The following is a 16276-nucleotide window of genomic DNA, read 5'->3' as shown; positions in this document are numbered from 1 at the left end:
CTTCACATATTACACGGATTGTTATACCAAGCTCTGGCTCGTACGCCATAGCCAGCGTTCAAATGGAACTCTCCCAGACTGATTCTTCATAGTGATTTATAATCTTGACGATCTCGTGAGCCTTCGGGTTTATGTGGTGGTCGCAACGGGTTCGCTTGTCACGCACATTGCCTTTTCTATCCTAGGATTATCGTATAATGAAAGACGAGATATCCTCGTAATTTACAACGTTCCCTCTTTCAATGGGCTATCTTACTCTCGTGACGGTGAAGGCAATGTGCCGGAATCTGATGCAGCCTTGAGTGCAACTTCCCTCAGATCCAAGGTGCTCTGCGAGGTAACACTTCCGTTGCGTAGAGCCTGTCCGAGTGCAACGTCAAATCTATTGACCATACCGGGCGGCGGGCCACCTGTCAAAACTGAAGATGTGTTCGAAAAAGCTGCCGGTGACGGAAGAACGGCCTGCGCAGCGGGACCGAGAGCAGCTGAAAGAGGTGATGGTTGAGTAGTGGTTATCATGGGTACCGTCGTTGTGGTGGGTGGAGCCTGGTTCAACTGGGCTGAGCCTTCCACTGAGCGGAAAGACGAAACAGACAGGAGAATGGTAAGCTCCTTTGTTGACCGAGTTACGGCCGCCAGACCGGAGAGGACGCTCTTAGGGAAGGGGAATTCGATAGATACCGTTTTCGCAAGCGCGGCAATGGAAATGACGGCCTTGACGAATGCATTGGTGTCTTCCCAGAACTTATGACGTTCGAACGCATCGCCACCTTCCCTAACAAACGCCAAACGGTGCGATAAACGACGCGTAACTTCGCCTGCTCCAACAGACATCATCGACAGCTCTCTCAGCTTGCTCGAAGTTGCAGGTGCTGTCGCTCCCGGGGTCTGTGGGTTTTGTGCCGTCGATATAGAATCTTCCGCGACAGCCTGACCGATGAGTGCAAGAACAGACTGAGCAGCAGCAGTTGCCGTCGAAATCTTCTCAAATAATTGCTCATCCGTCTCCGTCACACTCGTTTCGGGGATTGTCTGTCCGGTTGCTGTGGGTGCAGGTTGGAAGGGATCATGACCTTTGCCTGGCATAACCGAACCAGCAATATTTGCAGCAATTGATGCAGTAAGACTGGCTGTGGACGGCGACTTGAGCCGGTTCAGGGCTGGCGAAGCCGTTCTAGACATGGGGGTTGCCGTGACTGGCGTATGCGGGATTGGCTGCGTGATCGTGCCCGAAAATGCAGGCATGGCTGGTCTTAGAATAGACCAAGAATTTTGTATTTCCGCAGCGGCTCCTGTAAGGAGCAAGAGAAGGGTCCGAGAGTATCGCGCATCAGCCCTTTCCATCAGCGGGTGAAGGTGTTTCAGCAAAGTGCCCACCACATGCCGGAAAGCACCCACGCAAACTCTGACGGCATTGATAACATTGCCCGGATTGGCATCGTCACCTTCGTTTTCGTGAGCTTCCAAGGCAGCTACCAACGTTCCGATATGCACGTTTGCGCTGTAGAGCACTCTACTGACGGCGCTCGCCAGAGCGGGTTCGCTGCAGAATGTGATATACTGACGTACAGCTTGATGAATTTGGGAGAACGAGAACATGAATCCCCGAACAGCCTCAATGACGTGTACGGAACCCATCGACGCACGAGCGCTTTGCGGTAAGTGCGATAACCTCCTGAAGTATGCTCCAGAGTTCTGCTCGCTGATAGCATTGGGATGGCCTTCAAAGTTTCCAGAGTCAATCATGGAGTCGTGCGAAAATCCTCGTGAGTGATGTTTCGAAGCGCTGCCTTCTAAGACGGTACCCAAACCTGTTCGTGCCCTGGGCGGCATTCCCATTCGTTTGGCAAGACGCTGGTGTTCAGGAGTACCTGTCTCGCTGTTGCTCCGTGACCTTTCCATCGGTGCTGCTCCATTCTGAGGTGGTCCGAGTTTTGGAGCGTTCAGGAACTGAGCACGGTTCGAAGCTTTGGAAGGCAGGGGTGGTGCGGGTTTCGTAAATACATGTGCTATAGGTGGTACTTCGGGTGGAACGTCCATGGATTTCGAGACCAGCTTCTTCGACGAGCCACCCGAAAATGATGGTGCACGCCGCACGCTTCTCCCGTATGACATATAGTCTGTCTCTGCGCCATCATCGTCGGTGGTGATATGGTCATCTCCATCCTCCTGGTGAACATGTGTACGCAGGTATGCTTTCAGATTTTCCAACCACTGATCCATACCCGCCTCTCCACCTTCAAATGAAGTGATGTCTTTGCCGGGGAACACGATAGGGTTGTGGTCTATCTTCAATATCTTCAGGCTTGTCATGTTGCCGATGTATGTGGGTAGCATCTGTATCTTGTTCTTCGATATTGACAGCACCTTCAGGGACATAAGGTTCCCGAAATCTCTTGGTAGGGATTTCAGCCTGTTCCTAGACACATCGAGGATTTCGAGAGACGGGCATTGACACAAGACAAGGGGAAACTCCCTGAATTGATTCGAGCGGATATTGAGATACCTCAACCTCGTCATGGATGCGATTGCCAAACTGAAGGTGGAAAGTGAGTTGTGACCGAGGGCCAGCCTGCAACATGCGTCAGGATGATTGTCAAAGGGCGATTACTGTTCACACACCTCGCAATTTGATCCTTGATCACCTCCACAACTTCATCCGGCATTTGTGTCATATGCCGAGTCGACAAATCAAGTGTGTCCCATTCCTTGCCAACAGCTTCTGAAGCTCCTTTCGATTCGTAGGCAATCGATAGGAGGCCGTTTGTGGTGACCGGATGGGAGGGCTCGCGACGATGACCCATGATGACAATAGCGACCACTCTTCGACTTGGACGACTTTGGTGGCTAACCTAATGATACAGGCCGATATATACAGCGGCTCTTTTGCAGGCTGTGCCGTCCGTGTGCCCGTCTGGTATCGACGTCGGTGTTGAAGCCAGCAATGGTCCCCCTCGTCTCCGTGTGTGTGTGTATGCTCGACGTCCCCCGTATACGACGCCGTACAGAAGCTCAGGGTCCAGGTGTATCAAGGGTGTAGCTGTGTGGTGTGGTCAGTATCTATACTCTTTTTCTAGTATTATAGTAATCTCGAGATCGCTATTGAGCTCGCTCCTCGAGGTTTGCTCCTCCTCACGTGCACCACCCACCGCCCCGTAATTTCTGGGACGCTCATACGTGGATCACGACCTCGGGAGTTGACTTGAGGTAAACCAAAAGCACGAAGCTCCTGCTGTGACAGCACCATATTCAGCCAGCGGGTTCAAAGAGGTCGAGATCAATACCATATTTCAGTCAAGGAGAAAAGGCAATGACTGTGCTGTTCTAAAGTGCAAGCAATGATCCATGGGCGGAGCAGGAAGGTCTTTTACGACCGCATTTACCCAAATTGCGTTCAAATACAGAAGCGCAAAGCGTCCTTCTGTACGAACAGAACCAGCCTTCGAATATTTATTCATATCAGCTCTTGCAGCCGTTGGCGCTTGTCGTTGTCGACCTCTCCAGCACCGAGCACCTTTTTCCACGTCGGAGCCTCGGCCTGTAAAAGGATGGCCGAGTCAACAGCGACGGTTAACAGGGACTCGGCGGGTGACAGGAGGGCCAATACAACAATTCTCGTTAATGACACCGCGCGAATTGGGCGAAAGCGACTTCAGCGGCGAAATTGACAACATCGTGGCGAGGTTGGAGACAGATGAATCACCGCGTTTCCATGCTGACTTTGTCGTGGATGTTCCCTCACCGCCATCCTATAAGGTCAAACCACGTCGAAAACGGCATCGGCAATTACCAATAGAAGCGTCTGTCCGGAACACACAGAGGCAATTTCTTGAAGCGCTTGACGTCGCATGGAACACGAAAGGCGACCAAGGATATACATTTGAAACCGCGTACGACCATTATCTAAAGCTTCCGGATAGCAGGGTATGTTGGTTAAGCGAGCCGCAGTTGAACAAATTTCTTTCTCTTTTCAGCAGAGGGCTGCTTAAGACCAGGCGGGCCATGGTTGCCTACCTCTCAGTCCTGGAAGACATGAAGGAGAACGGCACCGACATTACCGTAGAGGATTGGAATTCTGCAATAGCATTCGTCGGTCGTCACAGGAGGATTGTAACGGCAAACGAAATGCGGGGTGCAGTGAGTGTTTGGCAGGATATGGAACTGAACTATAAAATCAAAGCCGACACCGTCACGTTCAATACCCTTATTGATATCGCGTTTCGTGCTCGATTGTGGAATACCCTTACGGAACTGGTCGAAGAGATGGGAAAACGGGAGCTGCCATTCGACCGTTTCACTTACGTGATGCTCATTATTCATCGGGGAATTATGGGTGATGCATCCGGCGTCCATCAAATATTTGCGGACATGCAAAAAGCGGGTGAGGTTGTCGACACTGTCACACTGAATGCTGTGATTACGTCGCTTCTTCGTGTTGGCGATTTACATGCTGCTGACGGGATATTTGAGGGTATGAAGCGCCGTGGTCTACTGCGAGACTGCAAGCCCCCCCAAACAAAATATGGCCAACGAGTATTGGCGAGAAATTTGAAGCGCAAGGCAGGTCAGGAAAGCACGCAAGAAAAGACCGACGACCGGGATGTTCCCATTGCCCCAGATCTTACTACGTTCGCCATATTCATATCCCATCATTGTTGCAGCGGGAATTTCAACAAGGTATATGAATACCTTATCCAGCTTGCGGATTTCAAAATTTCCGCGACTCCTCAAATCTATACGCACTTATTTACTGCGTTTGCGAATTATGGGCATTGGAAGCACACCAAGTGGAATCACGAAAAACTCATGGGTGTTTACAGGGTCATGATGTCGCAAACGGAACCCAGGATACCGATGCAACGGAAACTGGTGCTGATGGCGATCAGAGCATTCGGCGCCGTAGGAACAGAAGAAACGTTGGTGGCTGCGTGGCGAGAAATGCATCAGCGATGGTTAGATGAGGCGCCACGAGAGCCTCTGGAAAAGGGTGTGGATGAGTTTCCCGCAATGGAGGTCCGGAGAGCATGGGAAGAGGTAAAAAGTCGGGAGCAACAGCTGGACCGCGGTTTATTGTGGTTCCCACGACAATATGACCCATGTCAAAATTAGTCATTTACACAACGCATTTGGGGCTGCATTTTAGGGTTCATGGGAGTTTGTTATTTAAGCATATTGACGTGTATTTCATCACTACAGGAATGATCTATAGGTAGTGTACGAATACGGCTGTTAGAACAGAGAACCTTTCATTCATCAATGTCTATCTAATAAAATTCGAAACTACCCGAAGATTGAGGGCTACACATAGCTCCTGCACGTTTGGTTCCCACAATTCTCTCCAGCTTCAACGCATCAAACTTGGTAAACAGCGCTCTGCACTTAACAGCTCCCTGGTCAGCAACGCCCTCCGCAACGCTTCTTGCCAAGAAGCGAACGAGCTCAGGGTAAAATTGAGGATGCTCAGGCAAGCCGTACATGTAGAGACTTGTAACACCTTTGATGTCGTAACGACGGAAATGGTGAGCACGCTCAGTATAGACCATAATCTTCTTACGTCCTTGAGCAAAAAGGGTTCGTCCTCGAGCAACATCGGGTCCTTTGGTGTATTCACTAAGCGCAGCTACCGATGCGTCGATGCTCTCGAGATGATTTCGCAAGCGAACAAAATCAAAATATGAAGGAATGAAGATCATAAGCCCTCCATTACCTGAGGACCGCAACAGACCTGGGAGTACGCCTGTGGTGAAATGCTTAAACCGTACATCGGGATCATCAGCTGGGTTTGCGAGATCCATGCGAAGGAAGTTTTGACGAATATGTGCACCAACGTCATTGATGCTTCCCTCGCAAGGGTGCCGAGTTTTGACTTTGCCGGACAAGTTCCGCATGTCCTTGTTGAATAAAGCATTAAGTTCGGGGGTGTTGTACTGCGTGAATACGAGTGTCTGGCGCATGAACCTGGCACGGTCATCCAGATACCAGCTTCGTACGCGACTGAAATCACAGCCATGTGGATCCTTGGGGATAAGGTTCATATGGGCAAACAGGTGTTCGACATGCTCCCAGTTCTGCATGAGCATTGCATCAGCCTGATCGAGGATGACCAACTCGATTGATGACAGGAAATCAAAGTCGCGCTTCTTATCGCCCTCCGCTCCAATAGCCATCCTCAAACCGAGCGGACTTGCGAGAATAATGTCCGAGTTGTAGAAGTCCGCAAAGAACTTCATTGTCTTTCTTGTAAATTTGATTCCTACGCGGAACATATCGTCATCGTTTCCGGCAAAGAGTGCTCGAAAGTCTTCCGGTTTCGTCTCGGAGATCGTCTCCTTTTCGACGGTAAAGTTGTCCATAAAGCGTTTCTTGTTCTCCTGTTGTTCGGTCCCAGATAATCGTATCAGAGTGTTGACGATGTCCAGACACGCGTTACGCGTGGGAAGGACGAATAGAACCTTCGGTCTGGTGAAACCTTGATCACGAAGCTCAAGATCGTCGTCATCGGCCGCATGTGCAAGTCGAGCATTGTTCTTCAACACCCGATCCCTGGTCTTGTACAGATGATTGAGTGCGTGAAGAGTGTATAGAGTTCTAATCTCTTCGGCGTTCTTGTGCGTCCGACCGGTATGCAGCAAATCGAGGTTGCTGAATATGGGAGCAGCAAGTGCAGACTGAAGTAGTGTTAGACTTGAATTCGTCGATGTGAATACTTTCAGCACGCGCTGCTTCAGTCTCAACGCATTGAGGCTTGCAACGGAAGTGGGCGGAGTGACCGATAGTTGCTCTACGTTCTCTGGCCTGAGGACGGTGATCTTACCTAAAACAGCATTTGCGGCTTGCGTTGTTGTCCATTTGTTGCCCGTAACAGCCTTATGAAGCTGATCAAGGACATCAGAGCGCGGGTTGGCAAAATGTTGCTCGAACGGATCGGACGCATCTTCTTCGTCGCCTTCCATCGGCTCTTCCAAGGTTTCCTCGTTGTCGCCGTCTTCGAGCACAGGTGCCAGATCATCGATCTCCGTCACGGGTGCGCTCCTCTTCTTTTTCTTTGGCTTAGCTGGCTCGTCAGTGGCAAGAAGAGTGACGAGAGCGTCGTAAGCTTCAGGAGCAGCAGCCGAAGGATCAAACCCCTCCTCTTCGTCATCATCTTCGTCGTCTCCGCCATTGTAGTCTTCTTCGGGCCCTTCCTCTTCAGGCACAGGATCGAAGCGGACAACTCTATATCGCACAGTCAGTCAAGTTATTTAACGAGAGAGGATTGGATCACATACCGCTCTGATTGCTTCCCTGCATCGCCCGTACGCCTCCTCTTCGTTGCCCTTCCTCCTGAGAACTTTCCTCGAGGGCCTGCCATCGTGTCGTCGTTTCGTTGCGTATCGGTATCGTAGACGAGCTTCCATATACATTTTTGGACCTTATCGTTAATCACCACATGACTGATAGAATACGGGTAATGATTGGACAGACGACGAAAGTTTTCATACAGAAATAAAAAGACTTCTAGGCAGACGAATCTGCCTCTACCGGTGTTCAAAGGGCACGGCCGCCTATGACGACCACCCCCGCAGTCCCAGGCTGCGTGAATTCCGTAAAGTTGAGCTTACAGTGTCCACCACAAACAAAGTGAGAAACCCGTTCGCTACAGCAATAAACGCCATGTCTAGTCCTCCTTCAAGCTCGACGTCAGATAATAAGCGTAAGCGACTTGACCCTCTTGGTCCCGTCGTGGAGCAGCCTTCATCTCGCGACCCTTCCAGCGAAAGCACTGATGCGCCCACGGATTCAGAGGTGTCGGCAACAGGCGACGAGAGGGCACCGCACAAGAAGATTCGTCTCGCAGATACCGGCTATGATGCTGATGCATCAGAAGCTGCAGGCGAGGGCGAGGGCGAGGGTGCCAGTCTTAAGCACAAGGATAAGGGGTTAAAGATCAACACCGGTGATGTCAAGGAACTTCCTCCAAAAGCGCCGCAATATCCCATGAACCCACCTCCCGAGGGCCGCCCGGTCAGAGTCTACGCCGATGGTGTGTTCGATATGTTCCATATGGGCCACATGCGACAACTGGAGCAAGCAAAGAAGGCTCTTCCTAACGTCACCCTCATTGTCGGAGTTTGTAATGATGAAGACGTACACCTCTATAAAGGACGCACTGTCATGTCATACGCCGAGCGTCTCGAGACAATTCGTCACTGCAAATGGGTCGATGAAGTTGTCGATGATGCTCCCTGGATCATCACACCTGAATACATGGAAAAGCATCAGATTGACTACGTTGCTCATGATGATATTCCGTACGTCTCTGCTGGACAAGAAGACGTATATCTACCGATCAAGAAACTGGGCAAGTTCCTTACCACCCAGCGAACGGAGGGCATCAGTACAAGCGACCTCATTACCCGAATTGTGCGAGACTACGATCAATACGTTCTCCGCAACCTCAGTCGCGGTATCGACCGCCGCGAGCTCAACGTGAGTTTGTTTAAGAAGAACGAGCTTGAACTCAAGAAGAACATTAGCGAACTTCGCGAAGTAATCCGCAACAATTGGCAATCAACCTCTCAGGACGTGAGGGCACTGTTCTCGACACCACAAGTCGGAGAACGTGGAGAAAGCATACCTGGTACTCCCCGTACAGAATTTGCGAATGGGTTCGCTGCGGGGCTGTTTGGTGGTGTGAAACATTGGATGAACAAGAGGACAAACAGTGTTGGAAGTCAGAGCAATGCAGGCAGTCCACCACATAGCCCTGAGAGGGAGAGAAGTGAGGGAGAAGGATCGCTATCCACAACAATCTTTGATGCTGCGACGAGTCCTGTTTTCAGAGCGGTCAAGTCTGCCGCGTCGTCGAAGGAGGCTAGAGAAGAACCTATGGAAACGTTGATGTAAGACTAGCATGATACTCGCCACTTATGGGCATCGAGTCTGGAATGAGGAGTAGCCAGATAACATTGAAGATAATAACGCTCGCGCAACGTATTCACCATCACACCCAGTTTTCCAAGACTATGGACCTACCTCAGAACTCCAACACCCAAATATCATCAAGTCTCTCATTGTTCTCACCAAGACCACCGTGCACAACCAGACCATCTCCTTTTAGTGATTTCAAGACGTCGGCGGCAAACCATCCTCTTGCAGCAGGCTCGTGCCCTTCCGTAAAATTGACCTCACGCCATTTCCGAGATTCGATGTCGTACGCCCACACATCTCCTGCCATCTTGCCGGCCCCCTGGTGACCCAAGGAGCTGGGGTCGCGTTCACCAAATAGGGTGATAATTGACGACCTGCTGCGAATGTTCAAAGCTACAAGTGCGCTGACACTTCGTGGAGAAGGCCCGGAAATATCGTCCGCAGGGAACGTCACCGAGCTCCAAGTGTTCGACTTGCAGTCGTACACATCGAGGTTTCCTCCCAACTCGGTCTTGCCATCGAATCCATTCATACGATAGAGTAATCCGTTGGCAAAGGCAATCGAAGTTCCACCTCTCGGTGGCTCGGGCGCAGACGCAAGCTGAATCCACTTCCTCGAGGACACTTCAAACGCCCAGAGATCGGATAAGCGACCTGTTTCAGGACAGCCAGCATGGACGAAGAGCGTGTCAACGCCATCGCTTGCCATGCAGTGGTAACTGCGGGCGGCTGGGTATGCGCTGTCCTCGTCTGGTTTAATTTGAGACCACGCGGATGAAGTTGAATCAAACTCCCATACTGATCCAGTCTCTTCAATGGGCGCCATGGCGAGGCCTCCGCGACCGGAAAACAGGTAAATCTTTTCTTGAATGACCGCCGAAGCAGAGCCTACGCGAGGAGAGGGAGCTTGTGCAGACGTCGTTCTTGACAACAGGGAGCTGTCATTGATGTCTATGCCATACGTCAATGTGCCGACATAAGGAGTGTTTGCTTGAGGACATACACTTTCCCAAGCTTACAACGTGAACGTCATTGTCTCGCGGCTCTCGGGGCTTCAATTCACCCCCAAAGATCAAGGCTTTGTCGCCAATAACGGAAACAATCTGAGAAGAGCGTTTAAGGATCTCCGAAGAAGCAACCTTCCTCCATGTCGCTGTGATGCCGGTCATCGTAAGTCCTCCAAGGTGTTGTACGTTTGTTCTGGAAACGGCGCAAGCACTGTGATCTACAGAGACCGCTGCAGTCGGGGATGATTCACGGAGTACCTTGGTGGTGAGTACCCGGGGTACGGCTGAGCCACGCCCACGGCAGGCGTGGAACGTTTGGCTCGAGGGGTTCAACGATCTCCAACAATCAAGCACTAAACCCTGTTTTTGGTGATCAACCGCAAATTCATGGATTACAAAACCGGTTGAATCCTTGGTTTCCTTGTCTGCGAATATTACCCATATCTTTTCATGGAGGAGGGTGAGACTCCTTTGCAGGACAAAGTCAGGCTTAATTTAGGAAAGTTAGAGGCTAATCCTTGACGAGCACCAGGCTTATTCCCAAATTCTCCAAGCAAGATACGGAGAACATGAGAGGAAATATCAAAACTGATTGAGGAAATCCCTAAGGGATCAACGTCCTGTGATCGTCGTTTCTTCTGCTCGTGTGACCTTTGCTGCTAAACCTACAACCCTAGGAGAAATCCTAAACAAAACCCTGGATCACGATCCATCATGGAGTAAGCACCTGAAAACAATGTCATGACCTACAATCCCAAATATAATCAAGGATTTTTGCACAGAAAGAAGCCCTACATCATGGATCAAACACGATTTCTCTTAGGCAGCTGCGTAATCCATGTCAAAATAATGGATCAGTCTGGGATTACACATGGATTATGCACTTCATTGTGGATTACAATCCTAGCAGAAATCCCAGACAGAATCATGGATTACAATCCTTGATATTATCATGGATTAAACCCAATAAATGTCAGAGATTATAATTCCAGATAAGATCATGGATCAGTGCCAGGAAAAACTCGCAGCAAGATACCTCAGAAAAATGCGAATATGACACCTCCTTGTCTTTGACATATTGAGGGCTTGCTATACACAACTGTCCTCGTGTACTCAACCCAGAGAGCCATTCTATTATATATAGATGGGATACTGACAATACAACATATTTACCTGGTAATCTCGCTTTTTTTGTCCTACTGACACTGCATTTTCCCACCATTCTACAGACCTAAACCCCCTTTCATCATAGCTTATGCTGAATAAAATCGGGGTTTGAATCCTGAAATCCATGATATCTGAGAATGTAGGGTTATCCATGACAAAGTTCTGCAATTATTCTGTTTTCAGTCTGGTTGAATTGCAGAAGCAGTTCTGCTCATGGACATTCCAGTTCTGATACCAGAATGGATTCCAGAAGAGCGCGCTTGTCAAAAAGCCAGGGCGAACTCCCGTATGGTCCGCTCGCTCATGAAATTTCCGTGAGCAGTTGTTAGGCTCATCCTCTGATTGGGCTCACCGACCAACGACTTCGGTATTTCTTGGGCTTGTACGTACGCATTGCCCGGAGAACTGCCCAGCACGAGAACTGTTACTTCCAGCATTCAAACCAACCAAAGGACTACGACTTTCATGCTGTCTGAAGGGCCCTATGTCGTCCCTACCACCATGCCCCATCGTATAACCCTTGCATCGTAGATCGTTCAGGGAGTCGGGATGGGTTGAGAGAAGGGCGCGCGAGGGGCACAGGAACGGGAAGGGTGTTTGTTACTGCGGGATATATATCTAGGATAGATAATTGATATCAACAATGACCTTGGACGCATCTACAACTAGAGCGCGCTCATGAGTTCTGCTCGTGTAGTTTACAGAAGCGCTCGTGTAATTGAATCTCGAAAACCGGAAGCGCTTGCTCGTGTGAATTCACCAGCGCACTCGTGGAATTTCCACGAGCGGAATTTACGCAAACGGAATCCACGAGCGAGCGCCAGCTTCGTAGGGCTGAGAAAGTCACTCGCTTACACGCCTTTCCAAACCTTGATCAAAGGGCACATTGATTGGAGAAAACGGGGGGGCGACAGGAGTCGAGAGCGGAAGAGCGCCAGATTGATTACGACCCACAAGATCCCCAAAGGGTTAACCACTGACACACATTGAATACAAGGATGCTCTATGCCTTAGGGTTATGGTCGTGCAATTCCCACAATCCGCTCATGAAATTACCATAATCTGACCATGGAATTTCCAGAATTGATTTCCACGAGCGCTACCTTATGACGCGAGTTGTCAAAGATTAAACACATTCACTCCTAACAAAATGCGTATTCCACGTCAGAATCATGGATTACGCAAGGATTACATATGGATTACGCAGATCGGTCTGGTTGAGAATCCATGTTGTAAACCATGACAGCGGTCATGGATCACCATCCACGATTCCGTCATGGATTACTGGCTGAAAAGAAATCCATGATTCGGTCATGCATTAACCCACGACCGCAATCGTCGAAATCGTGGATTACGCCCTTGCTTGAGAGAATTCGGGTTTAATCCAGAATTTTTGTCTTCAAAGGATAGACCTGACCTTGAACCGCATGCGCTGATGGATACATGTACGGGTTTGAAGTTTCGTGAAATGTTTAAAGTGGTCAGCCCTCCACAGTGCGTTGCATGTGCACCTTTCTGTACAGCTGCAGTCAGAGCACGCCCAACGGTCGTGAGAATCATGGATTACAAAATCCCGTTACATACACGATTTCGACGATTGCGATCGTGGATTAATGCATGACCGAATCATGGATCTCGGGACTCAAGCCCCACTTTTATTCCGTACAATCCACGATGTTATTCCGCATAATTCATGATTTTATTCAGCATCATCCAGGAAAAAAGTCGTAGAAAAATGCGACAAAGGGAGGGGAAAATTTATCTCCTTGGCCACAAAAGAGAGCGAGATTATGAGGCAAGGGAGAAGATTCATTTGGTAATGAACAGCTATGACAGTGGTAAACAATGGCCCTATGAGTCAGGATGTTAGTACAAGCTCAATATTGTGCAGGGAATTTCATTCATACTTCTACATGCTTGATCTTTGCTGTCCATGGATACCATTAGGGACTTAAGGGATTTAAGCATTTTTGGAAATTCTCAAGAAGGTGTGGGTCCTCTGGTTGAATAGACACTTTGCTGCACAGTTACAACACAGCCAGGCACTTAGCCATAACAGTCACATCATGATGTCATCATTACTCATACATGACATTATCTATGTTGACCGTGTCTATATATATAGCAGGAGGTCTCTCTGAACTAAATACATGGAGAGAGTTGTGTATAGCGAGCCTTCAATATCTCAAGGCATATACAATCGCGGAGAAAGAAGGCGGCGAAGTGTGTAGACAGCAAGTAAGGGCTCAAATGGTGGAGGGGGGCAGCGTAGGTCTTGTACTTATGGTAAGGGAAACGCTGTGGTGGTGTAACTCAACAACCACTTGTTTATAACGGCGGAAATTCTGGCAGACAATACTTCGATGCAATTTAATGGTCTCATTTGATTCTCATCATCTATCTCTCAAATTCCTGGTGGCGTTTGAGCAAGCGGCTTTGCCATCCTCTTTTCTCCGCGACTGTAGGTGTTATTTTTGCAATTTATGAGGTATTTTGCTTAGACTTTTTCTTTGGCAGTAATCCAGCATTTTATCTAGGATTTCTGCTAGGATGGTAATCCTTGATGATTAGCGTAATCCATCTGTAATTCCAGACCAATCCACGAATTTGACATGGATTACGCACTTGCCTTAGAGGAATCGTGTTTAAATTTTTCACTTTGTAGGGCACAGCAACATGGTACCAGACCGCAACTTGTTACTGGTGGAGCCAATCCTAACCCGAGTACAGGGAAACACTCGTGTATCGCATGTAAGCATGCAATATTCAGAGAATGCTCGTGCTATTTTGACAAAATTGTGCTGCGATGTCTTCAAGTAGTACCCTTGATTTTACCTGGGCTTGTGACACATGACATTGTCATTGGGGTTGATACATGATGGTGCCGGGAAGTACGTGCTTGCCTAATTAAATTTGGGCATTATCTACGATTCTGACATTCATGTATAAACATTCCGCAAGATCTTAAGAGATCCCTACGAGACCCCCAAATTCTACCAAACACGATTATAAAACCCGAATAAAATTATCCAGTATCCCTACGACCCAGCCCAACGTGGATTTTCCTCGTTGGTTGTTAGGCAGCGCGGAGTTTCCTAGTTGCCAGCGTGGAAACGTAGTGGATTTTTTCCATGACTAGGAAAATCCTAGCTGGCCAACGTGGAAATGGCAGCTGACAATCGTTGACGTGGCCATGGATGTATAGACAAGTAGTACTAATCAGTCGATTAACAACCTAGCCGCATTGTTCCACGCAAATGTCTCTCTATCAATGATCCACGCAGGCTTGCCTGCATCTCCCCCAAGCTCGTCAATCAATGGCTGAGTAGTCAAGGTGCCAACAACCCTCTTGATTTGCCGTATGTTCACCCACTCGTGTAAATTCCCAGGCGGTTGAGTGTCAACCACAAAGAAACGGCGACGACGAAGCTGAGCAGGACCATAACACCGAATGTACGCCAAAGGGTAGTACACACGCCTCACCAATGGTCTTGCAAACAGCATAACCTCGCCAAAGAAGACTTCCGTACCAAAATCAGAGTCATGTGTGTAAAGGACAATGTTAGAGGCGCGGGTTTTGTCGCTTTTACGCTGACTCTCGTAGGAACCGATTAAATCTCCTCCCTCGCAAAGCTGGAAGCGCTTGTAGGCACGAACAGTCTTTTCCACCTGATCTGCCTTGATCCGCACATCCAGCTCTTGCAGGTAGCCCACGAGATGTCGATGAGCGGTACAGCTGAGTTGAATGAGCCCTATGAAGTTACCGGTCATGGAATTTTTTGCTCATGGAAATTCCATGATAAACCCATGAGCGTAGTTATGGAATTCGCTTACGGAATCTGACACTTTTGCTCTGGGAAATTCCATTAGCGTCTTACTTCGAGATTCCATGAGCTTATATTAGTAATAACAGTAGTAGTAGGTGATATCCCGCTTCCATCCCATATGTGGTATCAATACAGTCAAATCAAATCTCTCCTCCCGGCACCTCTTCTCTCCTCCCGGGCTTCAGGCTCCAGCTCCACCTCCTTCATGCTCATCACTCGCTTCACTCGATACCAGACTCTCGAGTGGCACCTTCCCTTTGCTGGATCGTAAATGGGCCTGTTTCAACATCAAGAGACTCCCATTGCGACGACTTTGAGTGGCAGAAGGCCGAAGATGGGTTTGCTGCTGTTGCTGCTGGGTCGAGACTGATAACTGTGTTGAAGCTGCTGAATGGACTGGAGCCTTGCGGCCATCTGACATGGAGGACGGATTGGGAGCGACGACGCCAGAGGCAGGCTTGGCAGTGCTCATGGGGTTGCTGCTGGTAAGACCGCTGAATTTGCTGTTGATAGCACTATCCTCGTGTGCAAAGATGTCTTCGGTACTCAAGCTCTTGCTGTTGCTGTTGCTGCTGGCGTACTTTTCGTGATCATTGGCGAGGAGCCTGGCCTTCGCTTCGTTTCTTTGTGTCGTAACCAAAGCAGCCCTCTTCTTCGAGCCCTGACTGCTGGCAACGGAGGGAGCAGGAGAAGGACCGCGTTGGTTGCCAGACTTGACATTCGAACAGTGCTTGGAAGCGGAGCCGGAGGCGGAGGAGGTAGTGGCAGCTGAGTTGATTGCAGAGGTCGGCTTCGCAGCGGGAGAGGGCTTGCTAGCAGATGACGTGGGAGTGTTGGAGTTGGGGACGCTGGTAACGCTCTTTGGGCGTGACAGTCCCACACGCACTGCACCTGACGTCATCGACAATGGCTTACCGGCCCGCAAAGCATAATTCACAATGTCACCAGATGCGTTGGACAGAACACGACCGACACAATCGTTCTCCTTCTCCATCTGATTGTCTGCCTTCGCCTTCGCCCTCTCCTTACTCCTCTTCGATTTCTCAACAGACTTCTCCACAGGCATCTCGGCTGCCTTATCCTTGCTCCTCTTCGGTGTCTCCATAGCCTTCTGATTGGGCTTCGCCACATGCTTCCCGACAGACTTCTCATCTCCCTTGCCCGAGGACCTACGTCCACAGTTTCCAACAGGATCAGGATCGGAAACCGGCCCGAGCAATGAGGGTTAGGGTTAGGGTTAGGGTTAGGGTTAGGGTTAGGGTTAGGGTTAGGGTTAGGGTTAGGGTTAGGGTTAGGGTTAGGGTTAGGGTTAGGGTTAGGGTTAGGGTTAGGGTTAGGGTTAGGGTTAGGGTTAGGGTTAGGGTT

The 16276-nt window shown here is 49.4% G+C and overlaps 7 protein-coding genes across 7 annotated transcripts; 2 read left to right on the top strand and 5 right to left on the bottom strand.

Moving 5' to 3' along the window:
* Positions 1–14: 14 nt before the first annotated feature.
* On the bottom strand, positions 15–2971 carry SAICODRAFT_92456 (uncharacterized protein). Its single transcript, XM_019171810.1, has 2 exons — positions 2623–2971; positions 15–2572 (listed from the first exon to the last, which is right to left on the bottom strand). Exons 1-2 carry the CDS (start codon positions 2802–2804, stop codon positions 253–255), a joined length of 2502 nt encoding a protein of 833 aa, XP_019023956.1. The 5' UTR covers positions 2805–2971; the 3' UTR covers positions 15–252.
* A 650-nt stretch (positions 2972–3621) lies between these two features.
* Positions 3622–5109, top strand: SAICODRAFT_25380 (uncharacterized protein; the record flags this gene model as incomplete). The annotated part of the gene is made up of 1 exon (XM_019166850.1): positions 3622–5109. The coding sequence occupies one exon, from the start codon at positions 3622–3624 to the stop codon at positions 5107–5109; it is 1488 nt and encodes a 495-aa protein (XP_019023955.1).
* Positions 5110–5223: 114 nt separating this feature from the next.
* On the bottom strand, positions 5224–7277 carry SAICODRAFT_92455 (DUF1253-domain-containing protein). The gene is made up of 2 exons (XM_019171809.1): positions 7269–7277; positions 5224–7215 (listed from the first exon to the last, which is right to left on the bottom strand). The coding sequence occupies exon 2, from the start codon at positions 6951–6953 to the stop codon at positions 5265–5267; it is 1689 nt and encodes a 562-aa protein (XP_019023954.1). The 5' UTR covers positions 6954–7215; positions 7269–7277; the 3' UTR covers positions 5224–5264.
* A 667-nt stretch (positions 7278–7944) lies between these two features.
* SAICODRAFT_49694 (uncharacterized protein) lies at positions 7945–8580 on the top strand (the record flags this gene model as incomplete). Its single annotated transcript, XM_019168977.1, has 1 exon — positions 7945–8580. A coding segment is annotated over one exon (636 nt), but the record flags the coding sequence as incomplete, so codon positions are not given.
* A 436-nt stretch (positions 8581–9016) lies between these two features.
* On the bottom strand, positions 9017–10079 carry SAICODRAFT_57239 (galactose oxidase; the record flags this gene model as incomplete). The annotated part of the gene is made up of 2 exons (XM_019169519.1): positions 9017–9848; positions 9910–10079. The coding sequence occupies 2 exons, from the start codon at positions 10077–10079 to the stop codon at positions 9017–9019; spliced, it is 1002 nt and encodes a 333-aa protein (XP_019023952.1).
* Positions 10080–14303: 4224 nt separating this feature from the next.
* On the bottom strand, positions 14304–14855 carry SAICODRAFT_7450 (uncharacterized protein; the record flags this gene model as incomplete). Its single annotated transcript, XM_019170933.1, has 1 exon — positions 14304–14855. One exon carries the CDS (start codon positions 14853–14855, stop codon positions 14304–14306), a length of 552 nt encoding a protein of 183 aa, XP_019023951.1.
* A 106-nt stretch (positions 14856–14961) lies between these two features.
* Positions 14962–16135, bottom strand: SAICODRAFT_120498 (uncharacterized protein; the record flags this gene model as incomplete). Its single annotated transcript, XM_019165364.1, has 1 exon — positions 14962–16135. A coding segment is annotated over one exon (1043 nt), but the record flags the coding sequence as incomplete, so codon positions are not given.
* Between the last annotated feature and the right edge of the window lie 141 nt (positions 16136–16276).

The sequence above is a fragment of the Saitoella complicata genome (assembly GCF_001661265.1).
Source record: "Saitoella complicata NRRL Y-17804 unplaced genomic scaffold SAICOscaffold_12, whole genome shotgun sequence".
Lineage (NCBI taxonomy): Eukaryota > Fungi > Ascomycota > Saitoellomycetes > Saitoellales > Saitoellaceae > Saitoella > Saitoella complicata.
Note: the sequence above shows the minus strand (reverse complement) of the source record. Positions and strands in the feature narration are given on the sequence as shown.

Bases quoted from the DNA above. Each gene is read 5' to 3' on its own strand.
- SAICODRAFT_92456 (XM_019171810.1), bottom strand. From the start codon at position 2,804: ATGGGTCATCGTCGCGAGCCCTCCCATCCGGTCACCACAAACGGCCTC. The intron at 2,573-2,622 runs GTGTGTGAACAG...CGCATGTTGCAG, and splicing joins ATCAAGGATCAAATTGCGAG to GCTGGCCCTCGGTCACAACT.
- SAICODRAFT_92455 (XM_019171809.1), bottom strand. From the start codon at position 6,953: ATGGAAGGCGACGAAGAAGATGCGTCCGATCCGTTCGAGCAACATTTT.